Source organism: Microtus oregoni, unplaced genomic scaffold, assembly GCF_018167655.1.
Source record: "Microtus oregoni isolate MIOR12 unplaced genomic scaffold, Mior012 000001F_ref0000356, whole genome shotgun sequence".
Classification (NCBI taxonomy): Eukaryota; Metazoa; Chordata; class Mammalia; order Rodentia; family Cricetidae; genus Microtus; species Microtus oregoni.
Genome location: NW_024543060.1, coordinates 67,216,146 through 67,240,411, shown reverse-complemented (window position 1 = coordinate 67,240,411; position 24,266 = coordinate 67,216,146). Strand labels below are relative to the sequence as shown.

The 24,266-nt window shown below is 36.2% G+C and overlaps 1 protein-coding gene across 9 annotated transcripts in view; it reads right to left on the bottom strand.

The window, feature by feature from the left end:
- Cnot2 (CCR4-NOT transcription complex subunit 2) overlaps nucleotides 1-24,266 on the bottom strand; it is a 91,009-nt gene that overhangs the window by 20,581 nt on the left and 46,162 nt on the right. For 6 of the 9 annotated variants that reach the window (XM_041666397.1, XM_041666408.1, XM_041666379.1 and 3 more), the window contains 2 exons: nucleotides 18,956-19,078; nucleotides 9,796-9,862 (listed from right to left, as the gene is read on the bottom strand). In XM_041666397.1, coding sequence (XP_041522331.1) covers nucleotides 9,796-9,862; nucleotides 18,956-19,078 — 190 coding nt within the window. Of the gene's footprint in view, nucleotides 1-9,795; nucleotides 9,863-18,955; nucleotides 19,079-24,266 lie in introns of those variants that run through there. The other 3 variants (XM_041666426.1, XM_041666417.1, XM_041666446.1) reach the window with 1 other exon arrangement.

Genomic DNA, 24,266 nt, shown 5'->3' with positions numbered 1-24,266 from the left:
TACAAATATGCCTTTAAGAAATTCTGCTATCTTGTGTGTTTTGTTTTAATTTACAATTAATGTACACAGAAAAGACATTCATAGCCGGGCGGTGGTAGCACACACCTTTAATCCCAGCACTTGGGAGGCAGAGACAGGGGGATCTCTTTGAGTTCGAGGCCAGCCTGGTCTATAAGAGCTAGTTCCAAGACAGGCCCCAAAGCTATAGAGAAACCCTGTCTCAAACCCCACCCCCCACAAAAAAGAGGGAAAAGACAATCATTCCCATCTTGTCATAGTATCTTAAATCTTGTATTATTTTTTGCAAATCCACTTGAGAAAATCTATTTAATACATACTTCTTAACATTGCAATTTTTACAAACCCAATATATAATATTTTGTAATTTCTAAAAAATCAATTTGATATAGGTATGATTAAAAAATTGAAGTGATTCAAAAATATTTATTCAACCTATAAGGCTCCTATATTTCTCTAGCACATCTAGGGTCAGATACAGGAACTGACATGTTGCCTGGGTGTACTTTTTAAGACTACTGAGATCTGCAGTTCAGATATAAGATTTAAAAATATTAATCAAATTGGACAAACTTACTTTTTACATGCTTGACACATTATTATTTTCAGATGGTAAAAATATAAATTATTTTGAGATTCAGAATGGAGAGTTAATATTCTATGCATGTTCATCTTCCTCAAAGGCATACAGGATCATTTGTGTTGCCATCCTATCTGTCTATGAAGGCCTCCTCTTTCCTTCATCTTTCTCACCCGCGTGCTTTCAGGGCTTTCTTTTCATCTTGTTGAAAACTGACACACTGGTCAATCAAACTTATTTCAAACTGAAGCTAAATAAAGAAAAAAGGCTGACCAGAAAATAATGACTTTAGTGTTGGGGATTTAAGTTGATATTTTTCCTTACTGTTTCAGTTTTGGGTCTAAGCATTACAAATCTCTTTAGAGTCTGAGTCTATGCCTTTCACATAGTATACTACATATACCATACATACTCTTTCTTAAACACCTCTGTAAAATGTGTCTTTTGGCACAACATTGTTCTCACAGGGACTCCACTAACAGCTACTTGAAACTCTCTGAATCTCTCTAAGCCCCTTGGAAGGGAATAGACCTAGAGTGTCCACTGGCTTGCCACTCTATTTTATTTGTGTCTAGACACTGTTGTGGTGACCTTAATAATGCTACAGCCTACTATCATTTTCTCTAAATCTGGAACAAAATAAGGAAGAAAAGAGATTAAAAATCAGCCTACTCAAGATTCCTCCAGAAGAAACCGTGTTTTCCCTCCCTCAACCGTGCAATTTTCCTATAGGTCCTGTGACTGGCTCCATAATAAACCATCAAAATGGTAATTTTCCTTTCACACATTTCCTGGGTGGCTACCCTGTGGCATATACTACACAATCTGTTAGGGAAACAGCAGTGGGTAAGACAGAAAAGGCTCCTGAACTCAGGTGCTCTCTACACCTAAACAGTGTCTTAAAGTCAGCTCTAGATGAAAATGTCCAACAAGAGTGTATCTGCCAGTTATTCATTGCCAAAGTTATAGGTCTTAAAGATCACCCATTCTCACCTACTCTGTCTACATTTTACAGATAAGAAATCTGATCCTTGGATAAGTTAACTGACTTCTCCAAGGCAACAACACAAGAGAACTAGGACTAGAATTCGGTCGGATCTCTTTAACTCCTATGTTCTTGAACGGCAGTACCATGCTAGGCAGAAACAATGGTGTTCACAATGTGAGTGTCCAATAACACATTTCGTCTTATTTTTTCTTTTCCAGCCTCCTTTTGGATGTGTTTCTAGCTGTGGGATGTCTACCAATCATCTTTGCATCTGCCAATCCTAAATTTTCTATCTCGTCTCTCCTCTCCCATTCTAGTCTCCTTCTTTTTAATACTTGTCCATTCTCCTTTCCTTTTCATTATTCTTACATTGGAATTCATACATCCTCCAAAATTTACTATCCTTTTGGCCTCTTTAAAGAAATCAATAGGTCCTACAAAGACTTCTTTGCTTTACAGTAACTTTCTGTATATGTATTTTTCTGTCTGTTCTGTATAAGAAAAATTTCTAATTTTAGAACTATTTTAAATATTGTACATAATTTGAATACTGGCAGAAAATTCTGGCCAAGAAAACAAGAACAAGTAATGCTTTTTATTTTAACACTGGCCAATTCCAGTTAATTTATAATTAGTGGTGAAGGAAGACAATCTGAAGAAAATATACTTCAATGTTAGCCTCCAAATTTATCTTGGTTAAACACAGCTAATAAATCCAACACATTCATTTTGCTGAAATATCTACAAAAGATGAAAAGAAAAGAATATATACTACGAACTATTATTACCAATTCTTAAATATTTGATAGTTATCCAAAGTTTAACTTAAAAACGGAAGTTCTTTAAAACAATAAAAACACTCAATGAAAGCATACAGGCGTTTATTTTTAGGAGACAAAATACATTATTACTACATTGGAGATACTTGAGTTAAACTAAGACTAACTGAATAGGTACAAACAGAGGGGAGATTTAATCTTCTAATTATAAATAATAACACAGAGTCATCTCCACAATATCAGGGCAAGAATAGAGCATGTAAAAGGAAATCTCAAGTGACTGTTGCTGATGGCATAAAAGAACTTCAAAAGGTGAGAATACAAGCAAGTGTGTTTGAGCTTGCACATAGGTGTCTGGGAGGTGAGAATGAAGTCAATGACCTAACAAACCACTTCTTTTTAAAAAAAAAAAAAAACCAAAAAATTTTATAAGGAAGATATTCTTCTACCCCTATTTTTACACATAGAGAATGAAAAGACAAACGTCAATTGAAAAGGTTATGGTGCTGAATCAACTCTTCTTTCAGGAAGATTCTGGGTATATATTTTAAATAGAGTCCTACCTCTTATTTGGCAAGATATGCTTAACAAATAATGAATTAAAGTCTTCAAGGATTCTTTTTCATAAAACCCTAAGAAAAAGTGATTAAGCATCCCAAGCACTGGTGACAGGCCCAGTCAGTACAGATGTCCCCAAGCGGTAGAAAAAATAAGCTGACTTTTCAAAGTTGCCCCAACATGAGCGTCGTGGGACATACGTGGCCTAATATAAATGTACATAAAGTTTTTAACTAATGAAAAAATGTAAGTATTCCACAAATGATTTCTATTAAAAGAACAGCTTCACAACCAGTACGTTAGGTACTTATAGCAAATTGTTTCATCCACAGAAGTCCCTTTGCTAGAGATATAAACCTGAGTGAAGCCCTGAGCAATCAGTCGCCTTTCATTATACCCAGGTGTCTAGACTTCCGGAAAAGTTCTGTGCCATGCCCAAACTAACAATAGACACAGTGCAAAGCAGAGCTTGACCTCCATGACTCTACCTACAGCCTATGCCGCAGATAATGATTTCATTCTGCTATTTCCTTCATAAAATCCAAAGAATTTACAAACAGAAAAAAAAAACTTCTTAGATCAGCCAAGTTTTACATGAAGAGCTAAAATAAGCCATTAAATTGTTTTCTTAGCATCACAGCAGCTGAGCTGGAGCAATGGCTCAGGGCTAGGATGACATACTGATCTTGGAAAGGACCTAAGTTGGGTTTTGGGCACCCACAATGAGAAGCCTTACAACCACCAGGAATTCTAATTCCAATAGATCCGATGCTCTCTGGTCTCCATAGGCTCACACATGTGGGTGCACACAAACATATATAGAAATAAAACTAAAGTTGAAAAAAATCACAAGCAACAAATCAGAAAGGCATCAATCCAGTTTGTGATTCCTCTCACAATTGACATTACTTGTATGTTCTTATAGTTGTTGCTGACTGTTGTTTCTTCTTTAGAAACTGTAGCTTACTTTAGTTTTGGGGAATTCAGGGGTCACCAGTATAATCTCTACCCTAAACTATCCCAGTCTTTTTAGAAGGGACAGTGTTTCTGGAACCACTGTTCTATAGTATTAAGTATAACCATAATTTAGTCTTTAGAATTCTACCATGACCCCAAAGAAGAAAGGTTTTCCAACATTTCACTGCTTACTCTGTGTATGATTAACAATCATTCTTGAATCCCCCTCTTCTCTTCCAATCCGTCCCTGTAACTTCACTATTCACACTGTTCACTAAGAATGCCTTCCCTTCTCTTGCATACTACAGGGAGGGATATATAACACATATACAGAACAAAGGATTCAGTCAGTCCCTGTGTTTGAATACATATACAGTAACTCAGTAGGCAAGAGATTAGAAAAGTTCTCCTGGAGACTATATGCATGTAATAATGATCACGATTTAAATAGGTAAACAAGATGGTGGCAGGAGTGTTGCAAAATCAGGTGGCTACAGATAGCATGACAATTAAGTCTGAGAGAAGACAAGCTGTATGAAAATGAAGACAGGTGAGCAATGTAAATGTGCTGTCTACAATCCCTGATATTCAGGATGTCTAGGAAACAAGGGGGAGGAAAAAGGAAGAAGAAAAATTACAGATCTGAAGGAGAACCTGCCTTACCCAAACTAAGGAAATACCAGATGAGAAATATGGATGGAACACACTGGTTTCAAAACTAGCTACAAGAAGCTGCTGCGAACCACAGAGAATACTAGCCAGCAGAGCTCCTCAGGACCATTTCCCATGGTGCAGTGACACACATTTCCCAAGGTAAACTTGGTATTCTTCTTCAACCTAAGTTTCCAGTGTCGATTGTGGACACCCATTCACAAAATGATACAGGTCTCAAACCTTATAAAAATGCTAATTTTCTCTTCTCAAACTGCATATAGTAAGTTGTATAAACTTTATTTCCAAATATCCCAAATCTGCCTACTTCTCAGCCACTAGCCAAATTCCTAATTTCTAGAGTCTTGTCTCTTAATCCTTCCCCATTCAGTCCACCTTCTACACAGCAAAGTGATGGTTCAAAATGAAACGGCACCATAAAAACTGTGCTACTACACTTAGAACATATTTAAATTACTATTTTTTATTTTACATTTATTTATTTTGTGTGCGAATATAAGCACGTGTGTAGAGGTCAAAGGGCAACTTGTAATCTGTTTTTATTTCCATCAGGTAAGTTCTCATGTCAACAGGCTTGGTAGCAGTTGCCGTTACACACTGAGCCATCACATTAAGTCATCACGTGGGCTGGATTCTTTAGTTCTTAAATTTTATTTTTTTCATGTATATGGATGTTTAGCCACTTCTGTGCCTGGTTCCCAAGAAGGAACTGGAATCACAGTTACAGATAGTTTTAATGTGTCACATGGGCGATGGGTCCTCTTAAGAGTAGCCAGCGCTTGTCATCTCTGAGCCATCTCTCCAGCCCTCTCTGAATTCTTTAGTGATTTTTACCAGACTTCCTATAATCCAAGATACTCACTCTCTCACTGCTCTCTTCTCATCTAGTAAACTGATTTTCTGGCTCTCCTGTCATTAAATGACTTATTAGATTTTCCATGCTTCCTGTACCCAAAAAGACCCCTCAATATCACTCATTTTAGGGACTATCATCCTCAGTCAGGTGTCCACATTGCATTTTAATCCCTGAGAGACAGAGCTGTCCTTTTGCTCGATTCAGGTAAAGCATGAACCCCTCACTCATCTCATTAGCTTGCCCAAGTTTTGTACTATTCATTACTAGGACTCTGGTAGTTCCTTTGCCTATGTGTTTATTCTGTTTCTTCCCATTAAAGTACTGTGAAAAGTAGGAACTCTATTATTTGTTATAGTCTTGATTAGATCTTGGAATACAACCACATTCAGAGTTGTACTCAGTAAATCCATAATGAATGAGTAAATCCTATCACAATGTCTTCAGTAGGCAGTTCAGTAGATTCTTGGTATCTGCAGATTCAACACTAGTAATTTCTATGCAAATGATTCACTGGGTCATTTCAGGTTTCAAAGACTCTCTTCTTAGCTCATGTTCAGAGCACCACTCTTATAAAGAAGCCTAATTCTGGCTCCATTACTTGTCATCTATATGACCATGCAAGTTCCTTAACACTTCATTGAGTTGGGAAAAGTCATGCACAGTAAATACTGAAATATTAGTGTTCCCTCATATTTTTTGTGCCCATGACAGCTGAAGGAGTCAACAATCTTAACAGTGAAGAAAAATGAGACAATCTAATAAATTGACAGTTTTCACCAGAAAACAGACATAAGGGGGAAAAAGTTATGATACAACTTTGATCTATAATTTGGAAAGTTATGAAAAATTTTGAGGTATATTCTACACAAAAGGGAAGATTATACTTTACTATTATATGAAACCAATTAACAACCAGAAAGTTTGCTATTCCCTACACTGTTTCATACTAGACCTATGTAAGGCCTTATACTATTAGTTGATCTACTTATCTTCCTTGTTATAAATTCAGCAAATATTTACTGTGCTTTCCATAAAACAAAGTACTAATAACACAAAGACAATACACAGTAAGGAACTGCAGCATAGCAGTGTGCCTACACAGAGGAAGGGAGAGTGGTATCATCTATATACATCTCTGGTATCGAGAATGATACTATGTGTATTAGTCACTCAACAAGCATGTTAAACTCAATTCCTAAAGCAACTGCAAGTTACTATTCTGTATTTAACAATGTCAATATCATCAGTTTTAAATCATGTCAATTGTGCTCTCTTGCTCTACAAAGTATACTATGTTTATACATGAGTTTCAGTCACAAGAATTAGATACACTATGTCACCACTCACAAACCAGCAGTCGAAATCCTAGAAAGATTTATTTCTTTCTCAAATAATGGCCTGAGACCTTTCAGAATCCAGACAACTATGTCTATAATACAGCATCAGGACAGTTAGTTATCTAACTGCTATACATAATACACACTTTAGATAATGTTTCCTTTTTCTCCACTCCCAAGATTGTAAATACTTACGCTCCAACTATGCAACTACTTCATTTCAATGCAATGAAGATTTAGCCCATTTCAATCAGTACACAGTTTTACAGAGCCCAGAGACAGGAAGGCTGAAAAATGGCTCAAATCTTATGCACACAATTAGAAGACAAGTGGAGAACATCACGCAACTTGAACATTATATGCTTTCTGCTGCTATAGTTACCAACTGCTGAGCAAAATCTACACGAACCCTCAGGTGAAGTTGTATATTTAGATATGATCATATTATTCTAGAGCCTGAAATCATAAAATCCTCTAGTCCAGTATTTTCTGGATACTTCATAAGCTTATCACATAGTTGTTTCCACCCCAATCTGACAAAGCATACATCCAAGAACTCTTGTTTCCATCCCTAGAGGGTCCTCATCCTGATGTTTAATTTCACTAAGTTTTAGCAATGGAACAGAAAAATTTCATTCCTCACTTCCACTATCTCTAACTTAAAAAAAAAAATCAAGACTAAGCAAAAAGTTGGGAGTATACAGTTCAGTCTTTGCCTAGCATGTGCAAGGCCAAGACTCTATGTCCAGCACCAAAACCTAAACATAAGCCTCAGAACTCCCAGTCCATGTAAGGCACAGGCAGGAGGATCTGAGCTCCTGACTAGAATGGCTGCATAGTAAGACTGTCTCAAAACCTCAGTCACATATACAAACAACAACAAAACCCCAGAGAGAGTTTACATTTGAACAGCACAAATCACTAATAAACCTAGTAAACTACAAATAGAGAGTTAATGGCAGTACTTAATAGACTGAGGTGAGAAAAGAATTCTTAGGTTCTATCACTCTCAGTGTATAATTACAATAAATGCCACAAGGATATTTCTAATCCAGTCCCCTATTAATTCGTTATTTCTCTAACCTTCACTAGTCAGCTCCTCACATTTTAACAAATACAAGGAAACTTTGACCCCTTAAGTCTCACAATGTAGCTTGTGTTCTCTTGTTTCACAGTGTGTTTTCAGACTACCTACTACTTAAATGATGTATTTGGTCCCCTGGGGTCTCTTATTAAAGGAACTGGCAACTAGGCTGTCTTTTGTCACTAACTGTAAATTCCAAATGTGAACCCTGGAAAACAGCTGCACGCTGAGCTAAAACAGTTATCCTAGTATTCATTTTTCAGTAGGCTTTTTTCTAAAACGTCAGTTTAAAATATTCAAAATGCTGCTTCACCAACTTTATTAAATATAACCATTTTATAAATCAAAGTTCAACAAAAAATGTTCATCATACATAGCTTTTTTAAAAATTAGAAAGATATTTTTTCTAAGAAAAATAGATCTGCTTGAGCAGCAATCTTTGTATGTCCTTCATACCAAACAAAGCAAATTAAAGAAAGTTGGAGTCAGTAAATATCTGCCATGCCAAGGACATCACCACCTTCCAAACAGTCCATCCCAAAGCAATGTCACATCTGCGGGTTAAAAAAGCTCTGAGGTCTAGACAGCTGGTTGCAATCACTACTTTGAAATAACCTCACTTTCCCAAACATATCTTTTATCCATTTTCTATCTTCTTTTTACTATGATAAACTATGGGCTTTAAAAAGCAAACAGGCCTATGCAGTTGCTGCACTGAAACAGAAGAAAGCTTTAAACAGCTAGGCATTTCTCCAGGCAGGCTTCCCAACAGGGTAAAAGTCACACCACAAATAAGCTAACAAGAACATGTTTACTACGAGCTATAATATTGCCTCAAGGGGTAGGATTAAACATTTGTTGATAAAAAAAACTCCCCCTTTTCATAGAAGGTTTTAAAATATGTTCTTGCTTAAATACGAAATTTGTATTTACTAATTCTGCATTAGCAAACTGTTGCAGAGCAAAAGAAGAAAACCATGAAAGACCAAAAAAAAAAAAAAGGATGAAAATAATGCTCATCTATACAAAATATGCCACATCCCCCAACTTTGACATTGGTCAACAGGGTGAAAAAGTGGTTTAACACACTGTTTTGACACTTGTCAAAACTTAGGTTCTCCTCCTACAGGGCGAGTTTCAAATCAAACTAATTTTGACTTGAAACTGATTACGACAGTGATCAGATACTTCCCTCTACAGTTTGCTGGTAACTTAGAACACTTTATCCCAGCTCCCACTGACAGCAGCAATAAGAAATAAGCCGATTTTTTAAACTCTAACAAAGATGATAAAATCTTATTAGTATGTAACATTTGGAAATTTAATTTGAAAAAAGTTTTATGATTTTGAGTTTTATAAAATTTTATGTGATGGTAATAACTAACATTTATTGAGCGCTTACTATGCGCCAGGCACTGTGCTAAGCGCTTTAAAAGTATTATAGCACTTTGTAAAATAAAACCTTACAGAATGAAAAGACCCTCAACTATAAGTAAAAATTTAGGTGTTATAATCAGGAAAAACCAAAACAAAAATAAATAAATTAGTATTTTCTACTAAATGAAAACTATTTCTCAAACTGTTGCTAAATGGGCTTACTGCAATAAATAGGCCCAAATCTAAACAAATTAAACAATAAACAAAACCAACCAAAGGCAAAAACCTTTAACTTTCTCTAACTGAAACATAAAAATGACTGCTTTAAACTGTTTAGAAAATTTTCAAGAAACTGCAAGAGAACATACAGATATACATGATGTCAAAGTAAATTGCAACATATCCAAGAAATAACAATTTAGAATTAGTAAGACCCAACATAATGAGGTTTCCTACACAAGTAAAATAAAATTTTGAAAATCAACTATCTTCTGCTAAGCCCTGTAGTAAACCCACAACAGTAGAATTGTCTGTTCTTTAATTTTTTCCTTAAATATAAAGTATCCCAGAATAAGTACAAAATTCTTACTTTGTTGCCCGTATAAACTTGCCCCAAATTGAGACAGCTGACCTGATGTGGATGGTGATGCCAGCATCTAGAAACAAATTAATTACATTAGAGCATAAAGGAAGACAGAGCATTGCAGTTACAAGTCTATACTTCATACCAAAAACCTAAGTCAATTTGACTACCATAACCAGATGAAACCAAACTGTGCAAACAGAAATAATTAGTGCTATGAGTTTTTTTTAAAGTTATATTAATGTATAGCAACACCATTACTTCACTTAAAAAAAGCTAGCCTACTAATGAAAACATAAAGCTAAAATCTCAGTCAACTTTATAAATTTATGTGACACTGAGTTTAGAGTATACATTAAAACAAATTCTAAATTCAAACTATTACCAAAATAGAAAATTTTGTACTTTATAAAAATACATGCTGATTTTTATATTCACACAGCTATATAAGTAGAGAGAAAACATCAGCAAAAGACGAGTAAAAAATACAAACAAAACCACAAATGTGGTATCTGATTTATAAGGTCTCTCATTGGATGATGTGGACTTCTTTGTATTTGCTGGACAATGAATGCACCTGAATTTAATAAAACAACGTTGTACTTTCCCAGAAGAATATAAATTTTTTTTGGAGCGGAGATGGTTTTTTGAGGCAGGGTTTCTCTGTGTAACAGTCTTGGCTGTTCTGGTATCTGCTTTGTAGACTACGCTGGCCTTGAACTCACAGAAATCTGCCTGTCTTTGCCTCTTGAATGCTGGATTAAAGGTGTGTTATACCACTGCCCAGAAGAATATAAATTTAATGGCATGTTACATTTATAAATCATGCTGTTTCTTTTTTTATTTCTTTACAGACAGAAACGCAGGAGTGCCATTTATAAAATAGATATTGAGGTAGAATAATTGAGGACATGTAAGCCAATGTCTCAATATTCCATTTTATACAACCATGGAAACATTTTAATTAAACAAAACATACGCCATGAAATCAATAAATGTATAATCTAGTGGGAAAAGAGAAAAAATTATGCAATTATATTCCAAGGTAGTGCAGCAAAGGCTAACACAAAAGTAGAACATCACTGAAAAAAGACCACTCTGCCCAAAGATAAGGAAATCAGTCCATTTCTGTGGGGTGTTAACACTGGATGAAGAGGCATCTCTTAGACCAGCAACATGCAGGTAGTGCAAGATTAATGTCATAATCAGATAGCATGGTAAGAAATAGTGGTGACTATGTAATAGTGATGAGGAAAGGAGATGACACTTAGTCCTACTGAAGAATATCAAAATGGGAAATAGAATGTTGGGGGCAAGAGCCCAAAGGGTCTTCTTTAATGTCAAACAAGATGGCTGCCAACTATAACAATAAGAAAAAAAGAATGTTAAGCAAGGAAATGACAAGAACAAAGTATGTGCTTTAGGAAGGAAATGAATAAAGAACTGGATGGAACTGGTGAGATGGCAAAGCAGAATAAACGCGGAACTGTAAACAAGGTATTACAGCTTCAGGAGTCACTGTGTTATCTCTGTGCAGCCACAGAGAACAAGGAAGTCCTGGAGTTCCAAAGGAGGAAAACTAAACGCGTAGGTGGAGACGTGGTGCACTGACTCTCAAGTTTACAAACTACACGTGATGGGTGTTATCAGCCAAGGCACAGCAGACCCCGCAGAGGGGTGATTATACACCACTCTAAAATAGCAACCGCTACAACAGAATTAATTTCCTAAAGAGGCAGCAACTCTGTGTGTGTGTGTGTGTGTGTGTGTGTGTGCGCGCGCGCGCGCACAACACACATATTCTTTCTTACATCCAGGCTGTGTATTCTAGACAATTAACATTAAAATTATATAACCTTTATCAATCAACTAGGTCGAAACATGGTCAAATTCTTGTTAGGGACCTATAGTCACTATTGATACCATATTAACTATAAATATTTTATAGACATATTAAAAGTTACTTCCAAGCTGCATGAAAAATTGAATGAGATGTATAATTTTTAGTAAACCTGTAGTTGGCGGCAAAAGGTTTATATAAAATAGTTAAGAATCATGACTTTGTCACCATTATTAGCTATAAAACTGAGAAAAGAATTGTTTTTGAAGATTATATGAGACATTGGCCAATATAACTATACGACTTACAATGAACATAAATATCTTCAAATGCACACCTTAAAATGATATTCTTCTAAAACTGTATGCTTACTGAATACTTAATGCCAAAGAACAGACATTTTAGTGGGCTTTCTCATAAAGCCCAGAAATACGCAGTTAAATTACACGCACACTGGGTTGAGCACTGAAGGAGGAGAAAGTGAGAGGGGCTGAAAATAAATGTAGAGATGCCTTGAGACTCTCCGGCTCGTCATAGTGTGTGACGTTAGACATCACTTCCTACACTGAAAACACTCAAGTTATTAAACAGTGCATTTCAAGAACACAGCAGCTTCATGAAAATAAGAAATGTACCCTGGCAAAGCACCAACTACCATTAAAAGACCACAGAAACTTTATGTATTTTAAGTGCTAAAAGCTAATCATAAAAAATGAATTTCTCAGAAAAAACATAAAACCTTAGACCAAGAAACAGATTACGCTGCAGAATGCAGTATAAGTAGAAATACCCCAGTTTCACAGACTCAAAGACGGTAAAAGGTGGAAAAAGATAAAATGTTATGTTATCTGTAGAATGATGAAACCATCGTCATTCTGGTCTACCATGTTCCCAGTTTAAAAATACACTATGCAACATTCATTTCTCAAGGACTCTACACTGAAGCCAAACAACACAATAAAAACTTGTAGAAGCAACCCAAAGAATAATAATAGCCTTAGTTATTTATTCTAAGTTCTTAAATGGCCCCTTTCCCTGTTCCTAATGGGATCAACACATTAGAACTTTGGTTACTGGCTTCAACCGGGACGCCACTCTGCAAGCCAGGCTGACCTCAGAGTGCAACCCCTCTTTCTTCCATCTCCCGAGGTGGAAAGCTCCAGAACCACATCTTAAAAGTTAATTTCATTAAATAAAATGTAGCTACAAGTGACATCTGTGCCCAGTAACTATCTCCAGAACCACATCTTAAAAGTTATTTTCATTAAATAAAATGTAGGTACAAGTGACATCTGTGACCAGTAACTATCTCCAGCATTAAGTCCTCCATCTCCTTTATGCTTCCTAATGGGGATGACTTCTTGTGCTTACTCTCGCCAATAAATAGATCTGCTATTATTAAACCTAACTTACAAATTAAACAAAGTTTGGTGGTGGAATTAAAATTTTAAAATAAAATTTCTCTAACAAGTATTAAAAATAAGTTTAAAATTATACTTTAAAGTTTGGTCCAATTTACTTAAAAGAATGGTGATAATTTCTCTACTTCCTTTGAGTAAAAAACTATTAGCTTTTGACTGTATCTTATCTACACAAAGGAAAGTATATTCATGCATGTATACACATAGACTAAAAGAAAAATTTAAAATTAATAATCAATGGTTTAAAGAAATGATACCAATGAAATCAAACAGAAACAAAGGAAACAAAGACTAAGAAGAGGCAATACTACTAAAAGGAATAAAAGAAACAAGACAAAAATAAAACTGTTTAAAAAAAATCACAAAACTTGACAGCTTATGAATCAGATACAGTAAAACTAATTTACATATATAATCTTTAAAATGGTAAAATAGTGAATTTTCAATTAAAGAAAAAAAGGATAGTGTGTGTGTGTGTGGTGTGTGTGTGTGTGGTGTGTGTGTGTGTGAGAGAGAGAGAGATAATGAGAATATATCCCTAGAGAGAGACAGAGAGAATGAGAATATATCCCTGGAGAGAGGGAGAGAATATGAGAATATATCCCTGGACAGTTCTAAAGTGCAAAGTTACAGAAAGACACAGGACTGAACTGGTTCTAGCAATTTGACACTCGAGGGGCTCTATATGCACTAATACCTGTCTGTATAGCAAAGGCACTTCCACATAGTCACCCAAATGATCTCTCAAAACAGCATTTTTAATCCTCAAACTTACTTTTAAAACTACATACATGTGCATGCTTGTATACACACACACACACACACACACACACACACCAACAGATTAACTATCCTTCAGTAATTCGAAATTCTAAATCCAAGCTCCCTCCCCACAAAACCACCCAAAAGCTGAAAAATCTGAAAAAAATTACCACAGTCTTGATGTATAAAAAGTTTTAGAACTGGTTGGGGTATTTGGGATTTTAGGTACTTTTAGTCTGAAGTATTCTGGATTAAGAAATACTTAATCCATATGCTAATCTGATGATTAAACATTTTAAAATTATGTTGTAGATAGTGAAACTGGATGCTTCATAGATACGTCATTTTCCCATCATTTTACATTTTAACATTAAAATATTGTTTAAAGATAATGCAATTGTTATTCTATTTTTTTAAAATTCTAGAAATTACCTGACATCTAATTCCAACTACTTTGGAATATACTCTGCTTTATTTGTACTTATACAGTGAGTTCCAAACCAGCCAGAGGCAAACAATGACCTTATCTTTAAAAACAAAAAAACCAAAATCCTGACATACGCACCCAGACCATATTCTATTAAAATGTATAAGATACTTTTAAAGATTTTTAACATTCTATGTGTCAATAAATGTAATTTTCAACAGTATCTACTCCCCTTCTCTTAAATGAATACAGAGCATATATTTTCTAACTACTTCAGATTCTAAGATGGCTCTAACGAGAGAGATAAAATTCTTGCCCCTGCTAAGTTTAAACTCCAGTGGCTTAAACAATAACCAGGCACTTGCAGGCACTGATAAATGCTATACATTTTTCTAATAAAGTTTTAAAATTTTCATCTTTATTGTTTATTTTGTCTGCACATGTGCACATGTTTGGCTGCATATGCCCCAGAGCTCTCAAATGGAGGTCTACCATTTGTGGGAGGTCAGTTCTCTCTGTCCACCATGTGTGTCCAGAGCTCTCAAATGGAGGTCTACCATTTGTGGGAGGTCAGTTCTCTCTGTCCACCATGTGTGTCCAGAGCTCTCAAATGGAGGTCTACCATTTGTGGGAGGTCAGTTCTCTCTGTCCACCATGTGTGTCCAAACTCAGGTCATCAGCCCATGGGCAGTAGGCACTTTACCAGCTCAATCATCTCCATGGCCCTGATACTACAGATTTTTGAAATGCAGAGAATGTAAAAGATAATGGGCTAGTTACATAGTACTGCACCGGTGTTCCAGATGAGAAACTGAGGTGCACAGAGATGGCTTATTTTGCCCTAGGACACAATGCGTAAATCACGTAGCTCAAGTTTAAGCTCATATTAGATTTTCTACAGCTCACATTCAGTCACCAAAGTGATTAAAAACACTTTATGGAAAATGTATCAGCTCTCTTTAGTAGCAGACACAGTCAGTCGGTAAAGGTGCCAGCATGCATGTGAAAAGCAGGCACCCCCATGTATACAAGCCCAGTGTTGTGGTGAAGGAACCCTGAGGTTTGCTGGCCGGCCAGCCCTGCCTAATCTTTAAATCCAGGTGTCTGTGAGAGACTCAAAAAACAAGGTGATGGCTCCTGAGGAATAATGACTGGGGTTGACTGCTGGCCTCCACAAGTAAACACATAAATACACTCCCACCAAAAACAATCCCCTGCCACCACCTGCCCCCCCTCCCAAAAAACCCCAAAAGAGCAATATTCCGCTACTGAGCTACATTCCCAGTCATCCTTTTGAAAGGAGGTGAATATTGGTACTGGAATTAGTACTGCTGCACACTAATGAATACTCTTTCATAAAAAGGGATAGAGAAGACTTTACCCAAGATGTTAAAACACTATGAAGTCAAAGCAACTCAAACTGTTTTAGTCTTAATAGAGACTCAGTAGGATTTTAAAAACATGCTCGGGAGCACTGCAAACTTTTAGATATTAAGGGGATCATCTCACCTGGTCATTAGTAAATATTCTAAAACTCGGAGGTAAGCAAATTACCATCTATGAGCAAAATCCAGCCCACTGCTAAGTTTTGTTGAATGCATGACTGACAGCCATTTTTACATTATGGTTATGGAGCATCCCTCATTCTGCCTCTCAGTCTACACAGCCAAGTTACTACCTGCTTTTTAAGAAAAAGGCTCTCTGACCCATGATCTATAGCATAAATGTAAGTGGATAACACCATAGAGTCAAAACGGTATCTGCCACCTTAAACCAGAATATGTTTCTAATGGGCATAAGTTATAAATCAAGTTATGAGTCAAAATAGGAAAGTCTTAGGGAATGTTCTAAACATACCTAAACCAGAAAACATTAAAAAAAAATCCCTTGGGCTAGGGATATGGCTCAGTGGTAGAGCACTTGTCTAGCATGTACAAGGCCCTGTGTTCAATCCTCAACACACATGAAACAAACAAAAAGCCCCAAAATATTGGAAATTGTTTGCAGACACAATTTAACCTAATTTAAACATTATACAATGTAAACATATATTAAAAGATTACATGGTAATCCTTTAATATGTAAAATTTTTGTTTTGTGTAGTATTTATTTTTAAAGAGAAAATTTGAGGAATCATTTTTAAGAAAAATGATAAATACCTTTGTAATATAAAAACCACAAAGAGAAAATTTTGAGAAGATACTTGTAAAAACAGAACTCAAGAGCACATCAATGTTGAAACATGGAAGATGAAAAACACAAGTATTACAGAATCCACAGAAGGTCAATAGTCATATGAAAAGACACATCACTCTAAATGTATGCACTCACATTTAGAAATGCTTTAATATATATACACTGTTTTGGTCTGAAGTGAACTGTCTGTCAAAGGCTCATATGTTTGAGCCAAATGAAGGCACTGTGAGGAGCCTTGCTAGAGGAAGTGAGGCACTAGGAGCAGGCCTTCAAGTCTTGTAACCAGGTCCCACTTCCTGTTCACTTTGCCTGCTTCCTGGTTGTGGATTGCTGTGATTAGCTGCCAACCCCTACCTTCACCCACTGGCTCCTACAGCTACACCCTCCCTGCCAGGAAGAATGCATCCCCTTGAATTCTGAGTCAGCATAAATCCCCTTCCTTACATTACCTTCCTTAGGCATTCTGTCACAGCAATGAACAAGGTAACATACATCGAAACAATAAACTTCTTTGGTCTATTTGCCAAGACTTATGAGCTGGTATTCTTAAAGGCACAAGGAACGCTAATGACATTAAAAGTTTTTAAACAGATTCCGATGGAATATGTCACCATGTTTCAGAAACTTAAATCATTCTAAGAATTTTGAAGAAAATATCTGAAGTATAAAATTAAAGTCCTAGCAGTAAATTAGTCCTAACATGCTTTGAGTTTTTCTGGTCTATATATCTATACTTTTAAAATTTACATAGTCTGCCTGTACTGTTTGCAGTATCAGAAACAGCAGCAATCTTTGGTACCTGTTATATTGTTATCATCATTTTACAGCTAAGGAAATAAAGGCTTTGAGACATTCCTGCTAGCAGGCAGTCAGGACACAAACCTATTTGTACTGCTTTTGAGTTCAAATTCTTCGCCTATTTTATTACTTCTTAATTTAGTGCCAAAAGTTTCATGAAGGAAAATATTCTGTCACCTCTATATTGTAAGCCCCTGGGTGACATGGATATGCTAATCCTGATTTAAAATCATAGTAGTGATCTTAGAAGACATACATTTCTTGTATAAAGTTATTTTTATATGTATTTTATGGTTTTGCCTGCATGTATGTCTGTACATCACAGGCAAAAGAGGGCACTAGACTTCCTGGAACAGGAGTTAAGTCTGTTGTGAACTGCTATGTGAGTACTAGGAGTAGAAGCGGGGCCTCTCAATGCTCCTAACTGTGAGCATCTCTCTAACCCGGGCAGACATTTCTGTTATTCATTGTCTACATAAGCTCAATTTTGGATTTCTGTTTAAATCTTCACACGTTCTCAACTAAACCCATCATCAGCAGATTTATCCCATTTCCCTAGCACACTCGGCTTTCACTGTATATCCACAGTCAAAATCAATATCACACCCAAACTGTCTGCAACACTAGTGACGGAATGCAAGGCTTCGCTCACTCTAGGCAACTGCTTTACTGCTGAACTCCACTCCTCATTTTTTAACCTATAAAATCAACACTTAAATCATTCAAGTGTAAGTAATAATTCATCATAATTCACATCAAATAGCAAATATCTTTGCAGTTAAGAAACATTAAAAAACTAGGTGACATTACTTCCTAAGGTTTTAAACGGCACACTAACAATAAAGCCAGAGCACATGTAACTTGGAAGGAAAACTGATGATTTGTTTCTAAAACAACAAAATTTTCAAATAAAAATGAGGATATGGGATAACCAAGTCCTAATGTGAACCTAGGCTTTAAATAAAAACAAGGACACATTATAGTTACATACTCAGAACTGAGAGCACTGTTAGGTAAATTAGGGAGTAGCAAATCCATAAAGTATTAAAAAGAAAGAAGAAGCTGAACAGATACAGAGGATCAGAATATTAACTGGCTTGACTAAAAGGTATAATATACAAACTAGATTAAAACGATCTGAACAAATAAACTTATTTTAAAATATCCTACAAATCTGTTACCTTTCATGTGGAATAGATTACTGAGCTATTGGCCTTCCAAAGCACAGATCTCTCTAGTATATAACCTACACAATGGCAAAGACTGTACTATCTGTAGCTGAGGAGAGACTTTTTTTTTACTTGCGGGCTAGAATTACAGTCATAAGATTACACAGTTAGGACAGAGTCTATTGAAACTTGCTATTTTATGTACCTTGAAATCTGTACGAATGTGTTCACTTAACTTTTTATGGGCACTTGCTTTATTCTAAAAATACTTCCTATGAAACAAAAACCCCAGATTTCCTCAAAGTAACATTATTTAGGCCAGGTCTCTGAGAATTTCCTCTAACAACATTATCTAATCTCAGCTTAACCATCACCGGACACTAATGTCTCCCATTACAAGGCAGGGTTTTTATCTTTGTGTCCCTATGGGCTTACAACTATGCTCAGCACAGTCACTAAATCACAGACAATCCCTGGAATTCACATGCTCCTCTTCAGGGATCTAGAAACAGGCACAGGCTGCTGAGGAAACATAGTGTAACTGATAACTTACATCTTTCTCTGACCGATGTGGGAACATAGAAGACTGGCTGTAGTACATGTTCTCATCATGGTAGTCGCTGTCCACCCCCTCTACAAACTTCTTTCTTGAAGCACCAAACATGCTGTTTGTCACCTAAACAAAAATATTACTTTCATCAAGAATAGTATTTTGGAAAAGTCCGGCTTTATTTTCCCCGTATGGAAACAAAATGAGTACTACTATGATGCTGAGACAGAGTCACTAAGTGCTGGGACTGTGAGAAAGATGCAAATCTGACTACATGGTATCAGCTCCCACCCAGGCCCTGAGAGCAAGAAGAAAACAATTCTATTAACTTTTATCAAACTAAATCACTTATTCTTGGGAAAAAAAAACTCACAGCTCAAAATATAAATTTTCCAAAAACAGTTAAGTTTTAAATCTTCACATATATTAATTACAAACATCAGTGTCTGTCAATACATATCCACTTTTAATATTGTTTAAGAGCATTTTTTATTCATCATGGGAAAGGCATTCTAAAATTTTATGCTAAGTCACAACTATCTCATATAAAACAGGATAAACTTAACATGATGGTATACATTTACAATATTTTATTTACTGCTTATTTTTTGGTTTTAAAGTTTTTATAAAAACATTAACAATTATAACTTTACAACAAAACTAGTAAAAACCTGTGCTAATTTTTATGTTTATAAAACTAACAGCTTGCCAACATGAAGTTTTTTGTTTCTATTTTGTTTTTAAATAGGTTCTTACTATGTAGCCTAGAGTGGCCTTGAATTCCTAATCTTTCTACCTCAGAGATCTGGGATTAAGAGAAGGTGTCACTTAGTCTGGCCAATGAGTCATTTAAGGCCATTATGTCTTAACTCGCTCCTGCCAATATTCTGAAGCTTAGAGTAAACCGAAATGCCAACATCAGAGATTTAGAGAGACTTGAATAACATAACTACATTGTTCTAAGTATACTCAAGTCAACTTTAATGTCTTACTTACTCACGGCTACGGCTATTCCTTCAAACAAAAACTAAATAATCTTAGAGAAGAACCACCAAGCATGCCTACCCACCAAGCTTCTAAATACTTTCTAAGCATTCTCTAATAAGGACAAAAACATCCTTTCCTGGGTTTAATTTCAGAAAATGAAGAGTTATAAAAAAATGTAGATCCACTACATTAGAATTTTTACTTGTTTTGCAGACATTAAGAATACAGCTAATTTTATTTATAGGATCTTTGCTGATGAACTCTAATTTTAAGAAAGAATAAACATGGACAAAAGCATGTATATCATACGTAGTTAAATATCTAGGCATCTCCCGTTAAATTTACATACATGAATGAACTCAAAATGATAAAGTAAACTTTGCTTTGAAAATATTTACATAACATTATCATTAAAACCAATTCTAGATTCCTAAAATCCCGAAACTGAAATGAATTATATAGAATAAGTCACCATGTTTAATACCATGCAAATGAAATGAATCCTCTACTGTATTTTCTGAGTGTGGGGGTTGTGCATAGAGGGAGGGAAGTGGGGCAAGAAGGAGAAGGGAAGAGGCGGAGAAATTACATATTAATGAGAATACTAATCATTCTGACATGACTTCAATAACAACAAAATAGCAGTCACTGTTCCCCAAAGGTGAATCCTGACAGGGTTAGGTACAGGGATAATATACTTCTGATCCATGGCAAGATAGAAAGAGGAGAAAGATGTTATTACTTTTCCTTACAGCTAGATTATTGTTAAAGAATGGGCCTTTGTTCTGTACATAATGAGGGACCAGGATAGAAAGATGTTTTGGAATGAGTAGAAATAGTAAAAATGAAAAGAAAACAAGAAATGAAAATAAAAGTAGCAGCAGGAGAATAGCTGTAGAAAAAAAACCCTTAATTAAGAGACCAATCCCTGAGGGGTATGAGGGATTTATCATAGACTGCATTCAATGGTGAGTGTGAGAACTGAAGCCCAAGGTGCCCGAAGGAGCTATACATCAAGTACAACTTTGTAGGCCTGGAGGCCTTTGCGTTTTGCCCATGTGAGATGGAAAAATTGAGAGTTAGTGGTATTTGGGGAAAGTTCAAAGAGTGACATTAATTTACCATGTATGTTTCTAAATGATTCTAGGTTATGCTGTGAAAGAATGGTCTATGTGGGATGGAAGCAGGAAGAGGAGTTAGGAAGGTGGCGAGGAAGGGTGATGGTTTAAGACTAAAAAGGTAGCAGATCTGGTGAGTAAAGTGGCTGGATAAAGGACAAACTCTGAACAAGAGCAGATAAGGATGGGTAGGTGAGAGTGGCATTAAAAAGAAAGTTGTTTACATTCTCTTCCTGCAAAAAATAAAGAGAATCTAGAAATCACATTCTATCAACAAGAGAGTATGTCAGTATTATAATGAAATCCCTAGTTATCACATATAAATGAAAGTCATTTTGTAAATAATTTTTAAAAATAGTTTTTTTGTTTGTTTGTTTTGTTTTGATTTTCAAGACAGGGTTTCTCTGTAGTTTTTGGTGCCTGTCCTGGAACTAGCTCTTGTAGACCAGGCTGGCCTCGAACTCGCGGAGATCTGCCTGCCTCTGCCTCCCGAGTGCTGGGAATAAAGGTGTACGCCACCACCATCCAGCAAAAATAGTTTTTTTTTTAAATTTAAATTAAATGTAAAATTAAGTAACATTCCCTCTTTCAATCAGAAATAAGTATTGTTACATTCTTTGATTAGGGGCTTGCATTGTAAATTGACTGACTCTTGATTCTTCTACCAGCTCATGAGAACAGAAGCATAAACATTACCCTAGGAATAATGTTACATATCAAAATTAATATTTCTCATGGGGGAACATTTAATTGAAAAATTTTCATCATTCTTTTGACTCCATAAGAAGTTATATACTTTTTAAAGCACACAGAAAGGTTAGCTTATACTAATATTCTCTACCAATCTCATTTTTCTTTTTTTTTAAATCACTCTTAGCTGATTTTCTTGTTTATTTTCCTACCATGTACCCTACTATACTCATTTATTTGTGTGTACAAGTGTGGGGGGGGGCCATGTTACACACCATACATGTGAAGGGCAAAGGACAGCTGGGGGGGTGGTTCAGTTTCTCTGCTTCTATGTGGATTCGTGGAACTGAACTCGTCAGACGTGGCAGCAAACACCCTCACCAACTAAGGCATCCTGCTGGCCCAACCTATGCATTCTAATGGGTGAGCTCCAATCTCATTTTTCTAAAAGAATTTTATCTCACAAAGTAGTACAGAGAACTATGCTGGGCAGAATGAAGTATATTAAGCTGGCTTGGATTTCTAATTGTATTATTTTATGACTTATGAAGGCACAATACCAACAACAAATTCCTGCGATATTCTTGGCATTTAAGTACACCAATTCAAAGCCAAGTTCAGTAAATCTGAATAATTACAAAACGTATTTCAAAACTCTCCAGTTTAGATAATCTAACCAACAATTTCAGAGAAGATGTCTAAGGATGGCTGTGATGGAGAAACTAGGCAAGGCTTTAAGGTTTCTAAATAAGGGAAATAAACTAGAGTACTTTATAAATTTAATTAGGAAACATGCACATGGTTTTTACAGAACAGTAAGCAAAGACAGGAAAAGAGAAAAAGTAGGGCACATCACCTATGTATATACCCAAAGAATAGTAATATTTAACAAACAGCACACCTTTCACTGAGATCCCCAGAGGCCAATCTTTCTTGAGAACTAGCATGCTAGCAAATGGGCACAAGCTCAGCCTGAAACATCCTTTCCATGTAAGGAACCCTTACCTACTAACAAATACACAATGATTTCAAAACCTTTCTCACATCGCAACTGAAGGTTCTAGCAGCACATTTAAGCACTGCCAAGCACTTCTACTCCCGAAGTGTAACTTCATCAACAAGAACAGACTTAAACTGATGTGCTAACTCATGTCCTCTTCCACTTCCTCCACACAACCAGTAAGCGCTGCTTTCCCTCGGCTCTTATTCCTCCTGCCATGTGTCTTAGTTTATGTTCTAGAGGCTCACTACATGAACCCCAAGAAAAGTTGTGCTGAATCATGACAAAGCTAGAATAAAAGCTCTAGTCTTGAACAAGCTGACAATCTGATTAAAGACAAATTTGTGAATAAATTTGCAAATTCAAATACAAGATCATTTAATCTGTCCAAGGAGAAGTGAGTGCAGACAAAATTTTGATCAAACAAACAAAAGTGGGAGAACAACAACCTTGGACAAGACAAAACACACACTAAAGGCTCAACAGTGAGAAAAACCTAGAAACAACGGAACATTCAGTACATCTGGGTGTTCTGGCAAACAATAATTCCAATACCTCCCCGACCCTGCAAAAAAAGTCCCCAACCCACCCAAATGAAACAAAACCCTTTCTATACAGCTAACAGAACCGGCTATGGAAGAAATAGTAGGTGAGAAAAGCAGGCCCTTGAGTGCTAAATTAACGGGCAGAGCACAACAAAGGAACAGAGTACAAACCTCTAGGTTGGGTAAAGTAAGCCACTCTTACACTTTACTGAAATCTACGTGATCTCAACAACTAGCCCAAGCCAATCAAGCTCTGAATACTAACTGAAGTATCGACATCACCTCCAGTCACTTACGAGCACAGGCAGTCCAACAGTATCCCGAGAAGTATTCACCAGCCTGTTCCTCGCACTCCTCAAACCTACTTTCCTCCATCCACACAATTTAAGAGATCGTTTATGCTCATGGATCTGCTGATCAAGCTCCTTCAACCACCTGCCCAGATAGATAAGCTTAAAAGCTCCATGTAATATATCTCCCTGACCTCTCCTCACAAAATCCTTCCACCATTTAATTACTGAAACACTTTCAGTTGCTCCAATTCCTTTCCACCTCAGTGCCTTTGTACAAGCTGCTTTCTCACTGTCTTCTTTGAAATTTTAATGCCAATTCTTAATCAGTGAGAGAAAGCAATTTATCATAACTGTAATTGTAAAATGATACTTTTATCACCCTGTATCAGGCAAAGCCAGGTGCTGCACACCTTTAATCTAAGCTTTCTGGAGGCAGACATAAAAGTCAGACAGATCTCTGGGTTTGAGGGGCCAGACTGGTCTATATGGTAAGTTCCTGGGCAGTTGCAGCTACATAGCAAGGTCCCATCTCAAACAAACAATGTGCCATCATTATAATGCTATGAAGCTAACAAACAATTAGCATCCCTTATTTTGTATCTGGGAAAACTCAAGACCAGAAGTTAGGTTATTTGCTCACCGATAAGTACATATAAAGTATAAGTATCTGATAAGTACATA